The sequence below is a fragment of the Theropithecus gelada genome, chromosome 4 (assembly GCF_003255815.1).
Source record: "Theropithecus gelada isolate Dixy chromosome 4, Tgel_1.0, whole genome shotgun sequence".
Taxonomy (NCBI): Eukaryota; Metazoa; Chordata; class Mammalia; order Primates; family Cercopithecidae; genus Theropithecus; species Theropithecus gelada.
Window position 1 is genome coordinate 116,206,079 of NC_037671.1, and position 18,488 is coordinate 116,224,566.

At 51.4% G+C, this 18,488-nt stretch overlaps 2 protein-coding genes across 2 annotated transcripts in view; both read left to right on the plus strand.

The window, feature by feature from the left end:
- Positions 1-18,488, plus strand: part of LOC112622640 (UL16-binding protein 6-like) — a 48,468-nt gene that overhangs the window by 4,211 nt on the left and 25,769 nt on the right. The window contains exons 3-6 of the mRNA XM_025382355.1: positions 4,663-4,926; positions 5,156-5,437; positions 6,095-6,173; positions 6,241-6,305. Of these exons, the coding sequence (XP_025238140.1) occupies positions 4,663-4,926; positions 5,156-5,437; positions 6,095-6,173; positions 6,241-6,283 (668 nt within the window). The 3' untranslated portion in view covers positions 6,284-6,305. The remainder of the gene's footprint in view (positions 1-4,662; positions 4,927-5,155; positions 5,438-6,094; positions 6,174-6,240; positions 6,306-18,488) is intronic.
- LOC112623571 (UL16-binding protein 3-like) overlaps positions 16,755-18,488 on the plus strand; it is a 170,391-nt gene continuing 168,657 nt past the window's right edge. The window contains exon 1 of the mRNA XM_025384119.1: positions 16,755-16,839. Within this exon, the coding sequence (XP_025239904.1) occupies positions 16,755-16,839 (85 nt within the window). The remainder of the gene's footprint in view (positions 16,840-18,488) is intronic.

Genomic DNA, 18,488 nt, shown 5'->3' on the forward strand with positions numbered 1-18,488 from the left:
CCCCCCACTCCTTTTTTTTTTTTTTTTTTTTTTTTTTTTTTTTTTTTTTTTTTTTTTTTTTTTTTTTTTGAGACGGAGCCTTGCTCTGTCACCTAGGCTGGAGTGCAGTGGTGCAATCTTGGTTCACTGCAACCTGTGACTCCCAGGTTCAAGCAATTCTCTGCCTCAGTCTCCCGAGTAGCTGGGATTACAGGTGCCTGCCACCATGCCTGGCTAATTTTTTTTATTTTTAGTAGACACGGGGTTTCAGCATCTTGGCCAGGCTGGTGTTGAACTCCTGACCTCATGATCCATCCACCTTGGCCTCCCAAAGTGCTAGGATTAAAGGTGTGAGCCACCACGCCCGGCCCGTTCTTGATTTTAAAGACACTTTTTTCACTATTCCCCTGCATCCCTCATCCCAGCCTCTGTTTGCTTTTACCTGGACTGACCCTGACACCCATCAGTCCCAGCAGCTTACCTGGGCTGTATTGCCGCAAGGCTTCTGGGATAGCTCTCGTTACTTCAGCCAAGCTCTTTCTCATGATTTACTTTCTTTCCACCTCTCTGCTTCCCACCTTATTCAATACCTTGATGACCTTCTACTCTGTAGTCCTTCCTTTGAGTCTTCTTAACAAGATACCCTTCTGCTCCTTCAACATTTATTCTCCAAAGGATATCTGGTATCCCCCTCCAAAGCTCAAATTTCTTCCCCATCCATTACCTACCTTGGCATAATTCTTCGTGAAAACCCGTGCTCTCCCTGCTGATCATATCCTGCTGATTTCTCAATCCCCAACCCCTTTTACAAAACAACTCCTTTCCTTCCTGGGCATGGTTGGATACTTTCGCCTTTGGATACCTGGTTTTGCCATCCTAACAAAACCATTATACATACTCACAAAGGGAAACCCAGCTGACCCCACAGATCCTAAATCCTTTCCCCACTCCTCTTTTCCTTCCTTGAAGAAACTTCTAGAGACTGATCCCATACTAGCTCTCCCTGACTCATGTCAACCCTTTTCATTACACACAGCTGAAGTGCTGGGCTGTGCAGGCAGAATACTTACACATGGACCGGGACCGCGCCCTGCAGCCTTTCTGTCCAAACAACTTGACATTACTGTTTTAGGCGGCCATCATGTCTCAGTGTGGTGTCTGCCACTGCCCTGTAGTTTTAGAGGCCCTCAAAATCACAAACTATGCTCCACTCACCCTCTACAGTTCTCATAACTTCCAAAATCTATTTTCTTCCTCACACCGACACATATACTTTCTGTTCCCCAGCTCCTTCAGCTATACTCACTCTTTGTTGAGTCTTCCACAGTTACCATTGTTCCTGGTCCAGACTTCATTCCAGCCTCCCACATTATTCCGGACCTGACCTCCACATCTGACCTCCATGACTGTATCTCTCTGTGATCCACCTGACATTCACTCCATGCCAGCCGCCAAGTGATCCAGGGCTTGCTTTCCAGGTCCCCAGTTGTAGCAGGCGCCAGCCCGGCGTTCCTTCTATGCCTCCACCTCTGCTCCTGCTGTCCCCCTGGTGCGGGCAGGTGAGTTCAGGAATGGAGCCTAAACAGGGTGGGGGCCAAATCTGGGGGGCTGTAGACTGCGGGCTTCAGAAGAGGGGAGGCTTCTGGAAGAATCGGCACATCTCCCCGAACTGCACCCCCGCTCAGTTCCTCTCTGCAGCTCCTTCCCGACAGATCCACTCTCCCAGCCTGCTTCTCCCACCAGGGGAGGAGCTGGGCAGAGAGGAGGCTGGAAAGGAATCTCAGGAGGGTAGAGGGGCCAGGGGGCTGCAAGAGGGCGAAATGGGTTGGGGATCCCTAGTGCAGCCCAGCAGTCCCAATCACCCTCGGGAAGGAGAAGCCAGAGCCCCTGGAACCTGAGTTGGGGTCAGGACGGGGATGAAGGGGGGTTCCCAGGGACACAATCACGGATAGCCCCACCAGCCACAGGCTTGCTCTGCTCTCACCCGCTCTCCACCACACAAACCCTCCAGCACCCCCAGGGCTGCCTGCCCTGGAATTTTTCCATGCACTTTCCTGCAGACACTCACCTGAACCCAGGAGTTCAGCAGACACCCCTCACCCCTCCCGTCACCATCCACTGACACCACCCAGGTCACATGCTCTTACTCCCCACCTCAGCCCAGCTGGTCACCCCAGAGATCTCCCCATCCATGAAGGGACCCCCACCACCTCCTACACCATGCGGCAACTTCTGCCTCTTGCCTGAGGACACACCCCAGCAAACACACCCCAAGCTCCACACAGAACCTGTGCAGGGGGGGATGGGAATCACCATTCCCTCCAGGAGACCCTGGGAACTCTGGTGAGTAGAGGCGCCCACCTCTGTCCTTGGGGCCCAGACCCGCCTGTTCTTCCTACTGGGGAGTCAGCATCATAGAGAATAGTCACTGTGTAGACAGGGGTCAGCAAACCCTTTCTAGAAAGGGAGGAAGGATGCCCTGTGATCTTTGCAGGCCTTGGATTCTCCGTCTCTGCGTCAAGTCCTGTAACTTTGTAGAGCAACAGCAGGCAATGGCAACCTGCAAATGAGGGGGACCAGATTCAGACCCTGTCCTAGGTTGCTGACCCCAAATGAGGGGATTACAGTGTCCCAGTGAATAATGCTCCATCCCCTATGGTGTCATCTCCAAGTGGTGTCTCAGGTATCAGTTGGAGAGTAGAAAGTGGTCCAACCTTGCCTGTGGTTTCTAGGTGGTATGGATGTGATGGGAGTGGGAGTCTCATGGTTTGGGGCCTACTCTCCCCTCCTTTGATGCTCCTATGTTCCATGGGGGCCATCAGGGACTTTCCCTGAAGCCTTCCCTGAAGCTGAGGGTGAGAGGGTGCAGCCATGTGGTGTCCTGGGGATTGGGGCCAACTGCTTGTGCAGCTTCTTGGTTCCCTGTGGCTCTGCTCCTGCCCATCCCAGGAGAACCACCTGCGTCTTCTCACTGCCGTGCCTACCTTCCTAATGACTTAGAGGGTGAGAACCCTACCCATAATGGGCAGCTCTGAGGCTGCATGGTCACCGCCCTTCCATGGCTAAAGGCCCCATCTCTGCCAAGGCACAGTACTCTACAGGAGTCATTTTTTAATGTTGAGATTTCCTTGATGTGAATGGCGTTGCCTTGCCTCTGGACATTCACACGGAATCTATATTGCGATTTTCCAATTAGACATTGTAACCACATGTACCTCTAGGATATTCGGGGGTCTTGGGTCATTGGGCACTTAAGGCATTAATCCCTTAATCCCTCATCATCCATGGATTGTTTATGGCTGCTTTTGAGCTACACCAGCAGAGTTGAGTAGTCACAAAGGAGAAAGTATTCCCTGCACACCTTTATATATTTACAAAATTGCCCGTCACAGCAAACTCTAGTGGACATAAATATCTTTGGAGAAAGCCACAAAGAATATTTGCTCTTACTGTGGGGTTAAAGGGTCCTTCCTCACTGGAAACTGGTGTCTTCTTGTAGTCATGGGTTCAGGGTATGAGAGGTGACTTAATTATGTAAATTGGGCAAAGCAGCCTTGTTCTTGATGGACTGGCTACTTTCAGCCTCCTGGTCATCCATCATTTGTTTTATCTGTGTTTGTTGTAATTACTTAAATCCAACAGTATCCGGGTTGGGTTTCCATCTCTTTGGGATCTTGAGCTCCTTTGTTCTATGAGCCATGGGCAAAGCTTTGTATGGCTGAGGTCACCAGCTGGCATTGTGACTTCTGTAATCATTTCCATCACTGAACCCTGCTTGTTCCTGACAGTTGACAGCCTCCACCTGAAATCTGTTATTTAAGGATTTTTCATCCCATTACTAATGGGAGCCCATTTCAGGAACAGCATCTCCTACCCCCAACCCTGGCCTTCTGCAGTAGGCATCCCTGAGCTTCATCCCATTCTGGTGCCTTCTCATGGGGCCTTCTTTATACGCCAGGTAAACAGGAGTCCTCCAGGCTTCCCATGAGCACAGTGGATGGAAATTGTTCTGGATTTTCACACTCAGACCCCTCTGTCATGGGCTCTTCTCTGAGCCTGTGAGCTCCCTCTACTATCTGCTTTAGATTTTCAAATTTTCTATTTATTGCTGTGTGGACCATCTCTTTGTCCAAGGCATCCTCATTTCAGGAAGGCATCCTCATAGCAGATGAGCACTTCACCAGGGGCTTTGCCAACATGTTAAATTCTGTGACAATGAAAATTAACTCTTCTTTATCTAATTAACCCTAGTTAGTTAGATTTTCCATCCTCAGTCCATCCCACCATGCACCAGCATCCTCAGGGGCAGTCCCCACACCCTCTCCCACCTCCCGCAGCCCACTTGGGCTGCTGCTGAAGATCCTTTGCCATCCAGACCCTTCCTCCTCTAGCAGGCCTGGCACCTCTCTAGCAAGGTCATGTGTTGACTGATGTGGACAGAGGGGCAGTGGGACATGTCTGGGGACATGTGGTTTTCTCAACAGGCAGAGACCTCCTCCTCCTCCTCCTCATGCAAGGGGGGAGCACTCACCTTAAATTTATGGACACCACAGTTCTGGAGGGGGCACTCCTTTCTGGGCCAGCCCAGCCCTCCAGAGGCATCCTCTTGTTGTCACAATGTGGAGGAGGGCTACATAGGGCTCTTTTTCTCCCCACCCAACCCTCACCTGCCTTTCTCCACAGACCCTCACTCTCTTTGCTATGACATCACCATCATTCCTAAGTTCAGACCTGGACCACGGTGGTGTGCGGTTCAAGGCCAGGTGGATAAAAAGACTTTTCTTCACTATGACTGTGGCAACAAGACAGTCACACCCGTCAGTACCCTGGGGAAGAAACTAAATGTCACAAAAGCCTGGAAAGCACAGAACCCAGTACTGAGAGAGGTGGTGGACATGCTCACAGAGCAACTGCTTGACATTCAGCTGGAGAATTACACACCCAGGGGTAAGTTTCAGATGGCCCAGGACAGGAGGGAGCAGATACAGTGGTAGGTTAGAGGCATTTATAGTTTTTATGTAAAAGTACAAATGGGAAGGTCATCTTACCCTGCAAGAGGTGTAGAGGCAAGGCCAGGATGTGGCAGAGAGTAAGGCCAGGAAATTGTAAGGGGAACAGGATGGGGCCTCAAAATGTGTCAAGACCAGACTTGATCTCTCTCTTTTGATGGGGGCAGAACCTCTCACCCTGCAGACCAGGATGTCTTGTGAGCAGAAAGCTGAAGGACACAGCAGTGGATCTTGGCAGTTCAGTTTCGATGGACAGGTCTTCCTCCTCTTTGACTCAGAGAACAGAATGTGGACAACGGTTCATCCTGGAGCCAGAAAGATGAAAGAAAAGTGGCAGAATGACAAGGATGTGACCATGTCCTTCTGTTACATCTCAATGGGAGACTGCACAAGATGGCTTGGGGACTTCTTGGCAGGCATGGGCAGAACCCTGGAGCCAAGTGCAGGAGGTAACAGCAGAAAGAAACGGGGATCTGGAATGAGATCAGAAACGGTGATCTCGAGAAACTAGCTCTTGAGTTCAGCTTCAGTCATCCCAGTGTACACATTTATGTTAAAATGACCCCCTTGTGGGGGGCTCCTCCTCGGGGTGCTGGCGTGCCTGTGCTCTCCCATCCTCCTCTCCCTTCTCCCTCCTGACTCCTCTTCCTCACTGCACTTGCTTCTGCTGTCCGCACTGTGGATTTCTCACCAGCCTCAAAACTACGGGTGTCACTGTTTTAAGACCTTTTTCCTTAGTGTTCCCTCTTTTGAGAATCACTTTTCCTTTCTTCTCCCTGGTCTGGTTCTGGACATCCATCAAAGCCACCTCAAATGCCAGCCCCGAGACCCTCCCCTCCCCAGCCCTGGGGCATCACCTTCTCTTCCACCACAGCAGGAGGGTGGGCTGTGCTGTCAGCTTGCTTCCCTCAGCAGCTGTGTGAGCTCCCTGAGGACAGGGACACCCCCTCCCTTCCTACCCCAGGAACTGTCCCAGGGGCTGCCCCATAGCAGGAGGGCACCAAACCTCTGCCTTCCAGGATGACCTGGGTCAGCAGGAGCTGAGGAGGCATCTCCTCAGATTTGGGGCCTGGACAAGGGTTGTCACTCTTGTGTTTCCATTTCAGCACCACCCACTGTGTCCTCAGGCACAACCCAACCCAGCGCCATGGCCACCACCCTCATTCTTTGCTGCCTCCTCATCATGTGCCTCCTCATGTGTCCCAGGCACAGCCCAACCCACAGCCATGGCCACCACCCTCAGTCCCTGGAGCCTCCTCCTCATCTTCCCCTGCTTCATCCTCCCTGGCTGCTGAGGAGAGTCCTTTAGAGTGACAGGTATGGGGGCAGAATTGGGAGGGAAGCAAGGAGCAGGTGGGTGAGGAGGGAGGACGAGGATGGAGAATTCCCAGAGTGCCGCCCCTCCCCATGGCCAGGATCTTCTCATCCTGACATGAGACAGGTGAATGAGACCTTGTGTTGCTAGTTGGCAATGACCTGGGAAGCTCAGCCGTAAGTTATAATGGATTCTCACCTTCAGAGGCCAGAGGGAAATGGAGGGGCCCATACCAAGGCTCAGGGTCTATTGAGCTTGAGAGGGTTTAGCAAATTCAGTTCTGACTCAGAGCAGGTTCCTATTGAGGATGGGTGGGTGTATGGCTTGCCAGCAGCAGGAATTCAGATATGAGCAGTCAGTCCTCTTAATTGGGTCACGGGCATCGTGTAGCTTTACATGAGGTGTGAAAAGGGAAGTGAGATTCCATCTCTGAGGTTGAGAGAGAGATATGGGTCTTATCCCGGGAGGAGGGAGCTGGGAGGGCCTTGGTACACCTAATTCAAAATGAGGAAGTGCAGGACTGCCTTCCCACAGGAAGTGGCTTGGGTTCAGGAATTAAGGTGGAAGGCAAAGAGTAGAGGCTTCTCTTGATTAAAAACCTTCTCAGTCAGTCCCATGGAGCCATGGGGTTCAAGTCTGGGCCGTGAAGCAGCTCCCCTGCCATCCACCTCTTGCACACCCCAGATCCTAAGCTGGCTGATGGCCATGCCTGGAGCAGAGTGGACTCAGACAAGGGGGAGCTGAGCTGCTGCTGGAGTTCCATGGGCACCGCTGGGCTGGACCAGGAATGGATAAGGTGGAACAGGGACTGTCACCTTCATAGCTATGGGTGCTTCTCCCAGTTTGAGGAGAGGCTGAGTAAGAAGGGGAAGGAAGGATGTTTGCCTGCAGGCCCACCCAAGGCCAAGGGCACAGGAATACAGAGCCCTCTCTTTAGATGGGCTCCCCCCAACCCTTGCCACGTTTTAGGCCCTCTTGTCAGACGGTAGAGAGGGCTTTGAGTGCAGGAGCAGGCCTATCACTGCCAGCTTCAGTCCTGCAGGACCCTCCACTCCATCCCCTAGTCAGGTGCAGGGCCTGGGCTGCCTCTGTGATGTGACAAAGGAGGAAGGAGGTTGGTCCAACCTGCAGGCACCAGGGTTGGGGCTCAAAGGAAAAACAAGTCCTTTAGTGCAGGGGGCTCTGACAGGTGGAGTGACTAGGGAAAGCTTGCCCTGGAAAAGTGATCCAGGTTCTCCTCCACCTCTTTAATCAACATTTGTGTCCTTTCTGAATGTCAAAGATAATACCAAAAAGCCCCTGTGGCACAGTCTTGATCAATCTTACCCTTCTGGCTGGCCACCTGCTCACCACATACTGTGTATGTCCAGAGGCCTCCAGCAGATCATGATGACACCATGGACCCAATAGCTCCTTCACTGCCTTGATTCCTTTTGCCAGCAATTTTACCAGCGGTTTTTCCTATCATTTTATGCTATTTTCTCTTGGTGCTACCTGATGGAATTCCTGAACTTAACATCTGGCTAACTAAACAAGATATGTCAGCATTTTCTTTCTTCTGCTTTTGTTTGGAAAATCAAGTACTTCTTTGAGTGATGACCTCTTTCTTACAAATGATATTGTCAGTGAAACAATCATGTTATAGTTCAGACCTCCAGGGTTTCTTTCCGTGTCCTGAAAGACAATTATTTAATTATTTAATAAGCAAAAATTATATTAATGATTGTTTTCTCTAGTAATTTATTGCTCTGTACTGTATTTAAATGAAGGGTTCTATTTCCCAAAAAACTACTGAGTTTAGAATTTTGTTGTATCACCCAGTAAAGACTTAATGTTATTTCATTTTTCCTCCATGATATGGAGTAACAAATGAGTGATTCTGCTAGATTTTGTGTGGAAACAGAGAATCTACAAAACATGGCTGAATAAAATCAGAGACAGCACAAATATATGGAAAAATATTTCATGCTCATGAGTTGGAAGAATCCATATAGCTAAAATGGCCATACTTCCAAAAGCAATTTATAGATGCAACACTATCCCTATCAATACCAATGTCATTTTTCACAAAATTAGAAAAATCTAATCTAAAGGTTATTTGGAATTTAAAAAAGAGCCCAAATAGCCAAAACAATCACAAGCAAAAAGAACAAAGCCAGAGGCATGACATTGCCTGACTTCAAACTATAATATAAGGTTATGGTGATCAAAACAGAGTGGTACTGGTACAAAAATAGACACTTAGATCAGTGGAACAGAATAGAGAGTGTCTATTCACCCCAGTCTCCTTGCACCTGCCTCTCTCTTGAGTTCCCCTGCAGTCCCTTTACGTGAGTGTGTACTTTTCCTTTTACAATAAATCTCTGTCCTTTCTCTGTTTTCCCACTGGTCTTTAAATTCATTTTCCCGGGCGGTGTCTAGAGCCCGACAGCGGCTGGGGTCGCCGTCCCACTGGCGTTTGGGGCCCTCCCTTTGCCCACTGGTATCAGAAGAAGAATGCAGGCCGGGCGCGGTGGCTCACGCCTGTAATCCCAGCACTTTGGGAGGCCGAGGCGGGCGGATCGCCTGGGGTCGGGAGTTTGAGGCCAGCCGGACCAACATAGAGAAACTCCGTCTTTACTAGAAAGACAAAAAATTAACCAGGCATGGTGGCACACGCCTGTAGTCCCAGCTACTCTGCAGGCTCAGGCAGGAGAATCGCTTGAACCCGGGAGATGGAGTTTGCGGTGAACAGAGATCGCTCTACTGCACTCTAGCCAGGGCAACAAGAGCGAGACTCCGTCTCAAAAAAAAAAAAAAGAAAGAAAAGAAAAAAAAAAAGACGAAGAAGAAGAATGCAAATGGCAGTGACCCCAGGAAAAGGTGCTCAGTATCCGCAGTCCTCAGGGACATGCCAATTGCACCCACAAGGGGACGCCTCACCCCGCTGGAATAGCTGACCCCAAACACATTGAGGGTGGAGCGGGTGGGGCCTGTATTCCTTACAGGGCAGAGAGCAGGAGATGGAGAGTCGGTGGAGTGCGGGTGCTGTATGTGTGTCACCCTCTCCCCATTTTCGTGGCAGGGGTTTCTCCCCGTTCTCTGAGCCTACCTGCTTCCTTCCTCTCCCTTTCTCCCGCCCTCCCTCGAATCCTTCTGTCCACCCATCCCAAGTTTTCTCCGCCTCACGATGTCCATGCTCGGGGCCCCCAGCCCAGAGGAGAAACCAGGAGTCCTGGACCGCGAGCGGTGGGGTCGAGGAGGCAACAACGGGAAGCCCCGCCCGTCTCGGGCGCCCTCTCGCAGCAGCCCCAAGGCAAGGGGGATGGGGAGTACTTTTGGGGGCTACACTGTTGGAGCCCCACTAATCCGAGCGGGAAGGTGACGTCTCCACTCGGAGCCGGTGGCAAAGTCCCCGCGAGGATGAGGGGGAAACCTCCTGCTCCTCACCACACCAAAACCCCACATTTCCAGGATCCTTCCATCACGGGAACCGCCTGTCCCTTGCCGCGACAGCCGAGTCCTCCCAGGTAAGGCCGTTTTGTCCGGAGGCTGTGGACCCGGAGGCCCTGGCGCATTGGCCGGCGGCGGGGCACCCACTCCGCGGTCTCCACCGGGCAGGACCCGGGTCCAGAGCTCTGGCGTAGCGGGCGACCTGGGAGGAGGGAGCAGAGCCCAGAGGACGTGACTGGGTGGAAACTGAAACCGCCAGGTGCGAACTTTCCCCAAAATCATCTGTGGTTGAAAAAAGCAATCATCTGTAATATTTCCCCTGTGACAATACCGTTGGGTAAATATCTATAACCAGTGCCTCGTCACTGCAGCAGTCCCGCATGCGCTTACCTGGGTTCCGAGTCCCTGGAACCTCGTGGCCCACAACAGATCTGGCAAGCCCACCCAGTGACTGTCCCCAGGACTCCGGGCCCCATTTTTCCTTACTTCTTTACCTCCATATAGTCACCTGTTGCAGGATGGAAACCATGAAAAGTCATGTGCAAAAGACTCCCCCACCCCTGCCTGCATCCACTCTCATTGGCCACATGCCCAGGACAAAACTTTATTGGATTCTTCTCATCTTTCCAGGGAGTCTTTATGCCATTTCAAACGCATATTAATACATATTCTTAATTCAGACTTGGATATTTTTGACACTTGATGAGCCCTGTCACCCTGTTCTCCAGGAAGCTTGTACTAGTTACCCCTCTCTCTACAGTGGATGTTTCACCATCCTCTGCCCAAGCTGGGTCTTCACAATCACAGACAAGAGTGTCGCCAGCATTGCCATTCTGTGACGTGAGACGCTTTAAAGGTGCATTACTTTGCACAGCAATTCTGTGTCTGGAAATCTATTCTATACAATTGAATTGAGACTCATGCAAGCACAGTTTCTGCAGCATTTCGTTTCTGTAAAAGTAACGGACTGGAGACCATCTGGATCTTCATACATAGACACTGGTTACATTTGTTGTGATGCAGTCTTTCTATGCAATATCATGCAGAGATAAAAAGGAAAACAATCTGTATGTGCAGATCTTGGAAGATCTTCAAAGTGTGTTATTTTGAGATAGAATCTGCATGCAGCAGAGTGCCTATGGGCTTATGTTTATTTCAAAAACCAGCACTGACAGGTGTACACATCTCTATTTTTAGTAACGAAAACCGTATTTCCATAACTTATTGCCAGTCTGCTTGTCTGTTTTAGGAAAAATCAATGTAGCTGAAAAGCCATGGTTGCAGGAACTGGTCATCACCCGCCAAGATTCTACACAGTCCTACACATCCTCCCAGCTGAGGATGCCGGAGGAACAGGATGTGGAATGCAGTCGCGTTTCAGAGAGGAACCTAAAGTCAAACTGGATCAGGTGTCTTGTCTTGATCTCTGCCTCTTCACCCAACCCCCACCTGGTCAGGCAGTGACCCTGGAGGGGCTGGGATGATGCTTGGAGGGCAGTAAGAATGGGGAGCCAATGGTGGGAACAGGGTGAACAGGGAGAGCAGGGACCCCACAGCAATGGGGGAGGAGCTGGTGTGATGCTGGTGTAGCAGGACGAGCCACAGACAAAACTTAGACACCAGATTAAAGAAGGAAGTGGTTTTTTATTCGGCCGGGGGCATCGGCAGACTCACGTCTTAAGAGCCGAGCTCCCGGAAAAAGAAATTCTTGGCCTTTTTAAAGGCTTTTAACTTTAAGGGGTCCACGTGAAAGGGTCGTGATAAATTGAGCAAGCGTGGGAAACGTGACTGGGGGCTACATGCATCAGCTAACAGAACAAAAAGTTTTACAATGCTTTTTTCATACAGTGTCTGGAATTTACAGATAACACAAGTAGTTTAGGTCAGGGATTAATGTTATTATTATTACTTTCTTTAACTCCTAGGACCAGGTGGTGGTGCCAAGTTTGTCTAGCTATTTATCTTACTTTTGTTTCTTTCTAACTTTTTGCTTTCTCTCTTTCCTCCTCTTTTGTGAACTAGGCAAGGTGGGGGTAGGAGGGCTGCAGGAGTAGTAGTGGTCTCCTTCCTTAGTGGGAGAAGAGAAGACTAGCAGTAGCTGAATAAGAGAAAAACAATAAGCTTGTCTGATCTACAAGTGCATCTATGAAAAGGTAGGTTAAAGTAGAAACCATTCTCCGCCTTCTTAAGACTATGACTAACAGCCTAGAACAGTACCACTGGATGAAATAGCTCAGGAAATAAGCTCCTGAGCTTATTAAAACCTGAAGAATATTTACCTCCTGAAGATCCAAGTTGGAAATAGTTTAGAGGAAGGAACTCCAATAGCAAGAGAAATACAGAACATGTGACAAGACCACCAAGGAGGACGAGTGATCAAAGAATCTGTTCCAGATTACTGTTGTCAACAAAAAGGGAAAATGTGGGACGGGCGTGGTAGCTCACACCTGTAATCCCAGCACTTTGGGAGGTCGAGGTGGGTGGATTACCTGAGGTCAGAAGTTAGAGACCAGCCTGGCCAACATGGCGAAATTCTGTCTCTACTAAAAATACAAAAAATTAACTGGGTGTGGTGGCAGGTGCCTGTAATCCCAGGTACTCAGGAGGCTGAAGCAGGAGAATCACTTGAACCCAGGAGGTGGAGGTTGCAGTGAGCCGAGATCGTGCCACTGCACTCCAGGGTAGGCAACAGAGTGAGACTCCATCTCAAAAAAAAAAAAAAAAGGGTTGGTGGGGGTGGGAAATGTGAACCTAGGATCACAGAAACAAGGAAGTGTTGCTAAGAATAACCGAGAATTATAGCTATGAAAGATATTAAGAAAATGGGGCTGAAGGTGGCACACAAAAGGGATAGGAAAATGTGCTGATACTTCTAAAATTAGGAATAAAACAAAACCATTAATACCAATAAATGTGATACATATTGGTATGAGTCATAGGTAAAGGGCAGCCACCCTGAGAAGAAAACTAGAATATATAACTTTTAAACCAACAGAAAAAAACCTTCAGTATACTAAATGGAACACAGGTATGGAGGGCAAATACCAGCAATAAAAAATACAATAAATACATATGGACCAGGGAAAGTGGCTCACGCCTGTAATCCCTGCAATTTGGGAGGCCAAGGTGGGAGGATCGCTTGAGCTCAGGAGTTCAAGACCAGCCTGGGCAATATAGGCTGACTCCATCTCTGCAAACAAATATAGAAAATTAGCCCAGTGGGTGGCACATGCTTGTAGTCCTGGCTACTCGGAGGCTGAGGCAGTAAGATGGCCTGAGCTCAGGAGTTAGAGGCTACAGTGAGCTATGACCACGCCACTGCACTCCAGCCTGGACAACAAAGGGAGACCCCATATCGTTAAAAAAAAAAAAAAAAAAATGACAGAGCTAAATCCTAAACAGTAATAACAATGAAGGTGAATTACTAAACTTATCACATAAATCACTGAAACTCCCAGGTTGGATTTTTAAATATTGAATAATATACATTGTTTTCAAAAGCCAATGATAAATGTAAAGATTAAAAATAAAATGTGCTGTATCTGCCAAGAAAGGCTACTTTTGTGTGTGTGTGTGTGTGTATTCGTTTATTTTAGTGACTACAATATGCTTTATTGTTCTTGGAAAGGTCTCAGGGTTTGCTTTTAAATCAGACTGTGCGCTTTTCATCAGTTTCACATCTCTCTCCCCATGCCAGGCTGGCTCCAGCTAGCAATGCCACATTAAATTCCAGGGAGACCTTCAGAAACTTCCAGAAGCCTCCCCTCCTCCTGACCCCCATGTAGTCCAAGACCCCCTGTGTTTGCCCACAACCCCTGCTTAGGGTCCAGCCCCAGAACTCAACTACCCGACTCGACTCGGACCAGCCTGGCAGCAGGAGCAGAGGCTGGAGGCAAATGCCCAACTCTGCACCAGCAACTGTGCCACTGGGGACCTGAAGCCCAGGGCGTGACACACCCGGAGGAAGCAGAGGGCCCCGTGCATGAGTCACCCAGGCCCTCAAGGCTGTCACAGCTCCGTTGTCCCCGCCCCGCCCACTTGCAACTCGAGGCCATGGGGCCCTAAATGCTTAGATCCTTGCTCCCTCTCAGATCCCACCCCTTCTTTTCTCCTCTTTCCTCCTGGCCCCCTTACCTTTTCCCATCTCCATTCCCACTTTCAGACTCATTCCTTCTTTGCTTAAAAGGCAAGATTTTTGGCCAGGCACGGCGGCTCACATCTGTAATCCCAGCACTTTGGGAGGCTGAGGTGGGTTGACCATGAGATCAGGAGTTCGAGACCAGCCTGGCCAATGCAGTGAAACCCCATCTCTACTAAAAATACAAAAAATTAGCTGGGCATGGTGGCAGGCACCTGTAATCCCAGCTACTCAGAAAGCCGAGGCAGGAGAATCGTTTGAACCCAGGAGACAGAGGTTACAACAAGCCGAGATCGCGCCACTGCACACCAGCCCAGGCGACAGTGCAAGAGTCTGTCTTAAAAAAAAAAAAAAAAAAAAAAAAGGCAAGATTTTTCTGGCCCTGTTGCACTCTAGGCTCAATCAAACCTTAGCTGAAGACAGCAGTTTGCTGTCCACCATTACACTGTTTTCTAGAAGATTCTATCCTGATGAAGCACCCCCAGATTGGTTGAAAACCAAAATTACTTTTCCTTGGAAAATCTTTGTGGACACCCAGATGGGCATTCAAATTTCCATGTTGTGGCCGGGTGCGGTGGCTCATGCCTATAATTCCAGCACTTTTGGAGGCTGAGACAGGTGGATCACCTAAGGCCAGGAGTTCCAGCCCACCCTGGCCAACATGGTGAGACATGGTCTGTACTAAAATCGCAAAAATTAGCCTGGCACAGTGGCAGGCGCCTGTAATCCCAACTACTTAGGAGGCCGAGGCAGAAGAATCACTTGAACCCAGGAGATGGAGGTTGCAGTGAGCTGAGATCGTCCCAGTGCACTCCAGTCTGGGCGACAGCGCGAGACTCTGTACCCCGCATCCCCACAAAAAATAAATAAAAAACACCCAACAACCAAAAAGGGAAAACAGGGAAGAAAATATTACCAACTTGTGCCAGCCACGAGGTCTTCAACCTCGATGCTGCCACCTTCAGGCCCCTGGGGGTTACAACCTCCGCTCCAGCTCCCCTCTGAACCTGTGCTATTCCTCTAGCCCCATTCACTCCAACTGTCTCATTCATTCACTGGCTCACTCAGCCTCCAACCACCCTTAAATCATGTCAGGCTCACCAGGTGATGGAGAGAAAAATCCTCTGTGGGTCTGAAAAACACGTCTGAGTCCTGATGAATGGGCCTTGCTTTCATTTCCTCTCCCTCACAGCACCCTCAGGGCCATGAAGAGGCCTCGGCCTGGGATCAGAGCTCCAGCTCTCCTCAGGGTGGACCTGGCTTTTGCTGACTTCAGGGTGGGCCGCAGGGCTCACAACTGAAATAGGAGACCTGCCCTGGGTCCTTAGCATGTGCAAGGACAGAGTTTCTTGTAGAATTTGTCATTTTCCACATGCAGACATCCATGCCCAGAAAGCTGAAGAACTTTGCACGGGAATGCCACAATATCAGCTGACTTCCATGTCTGAATACATGGTCTCTAGATCATGGCCATTACAGTCACTTTTGAACCACTTCTGTCTCCATCCTGGGCTGGATCTTCTCACACACAGATCCCCGGACCACCAAGCTATGCCTTCACAAATCTGAGAACTGCCCACCCCCATGTGTCTGTTGTCCTCCATACCACCCTCCACATGGCCCCTCCTGCACAGAGGCTCTCGTGCATCAGGCCAGAACCTTCCAGGCTTCTGTGTCCCTGCTCAGTCACAGAGGCTGCTGCCATCCCATGTTTCTGTCCTGAAGCAGAGACAGGCCCTGGGCTTTGTCCGGGCCTCCTCCCCTTTCCCACAGCCTCAGGACCCTGGAAACTGATGGTCAACAGGTGCAGGTTCTCCCCACATGAAGACTGTGTAGAGTGGGAGGTCTGTGTCTATTTTTCTCATTCAATGGGGAACCGGCTGAGTGGCTGGGGGCAGAGTGGGACTCAGGGGTTCTGCCCAGTCCTCACCCCAGGCTAAGCCCTCCCTTGTGGCCAGGGGCCACTGGGCCCCCCACTTACCTCTGGCTTCTGCCCACAGATCTAAATGGTTCCACGGTGACTGAGACGAGGATGCACTCACGTTGCCCCTTTGAGGATGGCTGCAGGGACCATCCAGGGACTGAGCAGAGGTGTGGGTGCAGCCATGGATTTGGGTGTAGTTGGCCACAGATGGGTGTGCAGCAAAGTGAGCCCCATCAAGACGTAGACTCCACCCTCGGCTTCTGCTCTCCATGGAAACACAATTGATCACATAAAGATTGATCACGGTAGGCCTTTAGGGCTTTCCTTTCTTTTTTTTCCCCAAAGTCATAAAGGGATATATAATATACTCAAAGACCTCCTCATGCTTTTAGAGGTGAGGCAAAGAAGGTCCGCTCCGGACTGGGAACCTGCGGCGCCCTGGACGGAGAGGGGCGGGGATTCTGCCCTGCAGGCGGAGGGAGGGCAGGTGTCGCTGGCGCAGGCGGTGACGGAGAACACCGCCGCCACTGAATATCCCCGTGCAAGTTTCTTCACCTTCCTCTGCATCAGTGTTTACACTGGGGTAATGATAAATGCTGTGTTGAAAAATTAAAAGAGGAAGGAACTGTGTCCTGGTCCGCGCGGAACCCGCGCACGCCGCCACCAAGTCGCGGGGGCGGGGTGGACGGGGAGGGTTCGCCCGACCTGGCCGCTGTCAGGCCAGGAGCCGGGGACAGGACGGAGTGAAGCGTTCCCCAGAGGAGGGCCGGCAAACGTTTCAGGTGGATCCCAGCCTTGGACTGAGCGCAGCGGCGGGGCGGGGCGGGGTCGGACTGAGGGCACGTCACCGGCCTGGGCGGGGCACCCAACAACCAATCGGCTTGGGGTTCTCTTTGCAACTCAACCGCGGATCTCCGCTGCGACAGCGATTCCGGTGCCTTGCGCTGCAGATCCCCCATGGCAGAGGCCGCCAGCCCCACGTTCCTTCTGTGCCTCCCGCTTCTGTTCCTGCTGTCCGGCTGGTTCGGGGCAGGGAGGGCCGGTGAGTTCAGGGATGGAGCCTAAGCGGGACGGGGGCCAAACCTGGAGGACTGTGGACTACACCGGGTTTCAGAGGAGGGGAAGGCTTCTGGAAGGACTGGCGCGATCTCCCAGGACTGCGTGCCCCCTCAGTTCCCCTGCCAGGCTCCTTTCCTCCGGTCCTCTTTCTGTGGCTACTGCTTGCCCCACAGGCCAGGAGGGGGGCGGGGGGTCAAAGAAGGCAGACAAGGAACCGCAGGAGGGTGGAGGGACCAAAGGGCTTGCAGAGCCCACGGTGGGGCGGGGGATCCCTGGTGCAGACTCGCAGCCCCACTCACCCTCGGGAAGGAGAAACCAGAGCTCCCGGAACCCGAGCTGTGGTCAGGACAGAGGTGAAGGGGGTTCCACAGGGACGCGATCACTGACACCCCCACCAGCCACAGGCTTGCTCTGTTCTCACCCGCTCTCCACCACACAAACCCTCCAGCACCCCCAGGGCTCCTTGCCTTGGAACTTCCCTGCCCTGGAACTTCCCTCTGAGCTTTGCTGCAGACAGTCACCCGCACCCGGGGGCTCACCAGACACTTCCCACCGCTCCCCTCAGCGTTCACTTACACTACCCAGGTCACATCCATTCACTACCCATCTCAGCCCAGCCCTGTCACCCCACAGGCCTCCCTCACCTCCCCATCCATGAAGGGGCCCTTAGCACCTCCCCAACCAACTAGCACCCTCTACCCTTCTCCCCAGCAAACACTCCCCACGCTTTCCACAGAACTTAGTGCAGGGGGGATGGGAAGGACCATTTCCCCCAGGATGACCCTGGGAGCGCCCGTGAGTAGAGGCGCCCACTACTTCCCGTGGGTCCCAGATCCGCCTGTTCTTCCTACTGGGGAGCCAACGTCATACAGAATAGTCACTATGCAGACAGGAGTCAGCAAACCCTTTCTAGAAAGGAAAGGCTGAAGGCACTTTGGTCCTTGCTGGCCATGGGTTCTCTGTGTCAAGTCCTGTCCCTTTGTGGAGCAGCAGCAGGAAATGGCAACCTGTTAATAAAAGGGAGACTAGATGTGGACACCATCCTAGGTTGCTGACCCCAGATGAGGGTACATGCTGTGTCCTGGCAATTGCTGCCCCATCCCCTAGGGTGTCATCTCCAAGTGGTGTAAGTTGAAGAGTCACAGGTGTGTCCGACCCTGCCTGTGGCTTCTGGGTGGTGTGGATGTGATGGATGTAAGTGGAGGTTCTATGATTCAGGGTGTACTGCCCCTCTCCTTTGCTGCTGGGTGGCATCAGTCGTCCCCCAGGACCTTCAGGGACCCTCCCTGAAGCCTCAGGTGTGAGCTGAGGGTGAGGGGGTGCAGGCATGGGGTGTCCTGGGGATCAGGACCAACTGCTTGTGCAGCTTCTTGGTTCCCTGTGGCCCTGCTCCGGCCCATCCCAGGAGACCCACCTGCGTCTTCTCACTGCCGGGCCTACCTTCCTAATGGGCAGCTCTGAGGCTACCTGGTGACTGCCCTCCCATTGCTGGAGGCTATCTCCACCAGGGCCCAGAACCACACCTGGAGCCACTTTAAATGAGCCTTGCTTCTGAGCACTAGGGGACCCTGTTGTGATTCTGTGGTTGGGAATTGCCATGAAATCCACATAGCACCTTTTCCAACCACACAT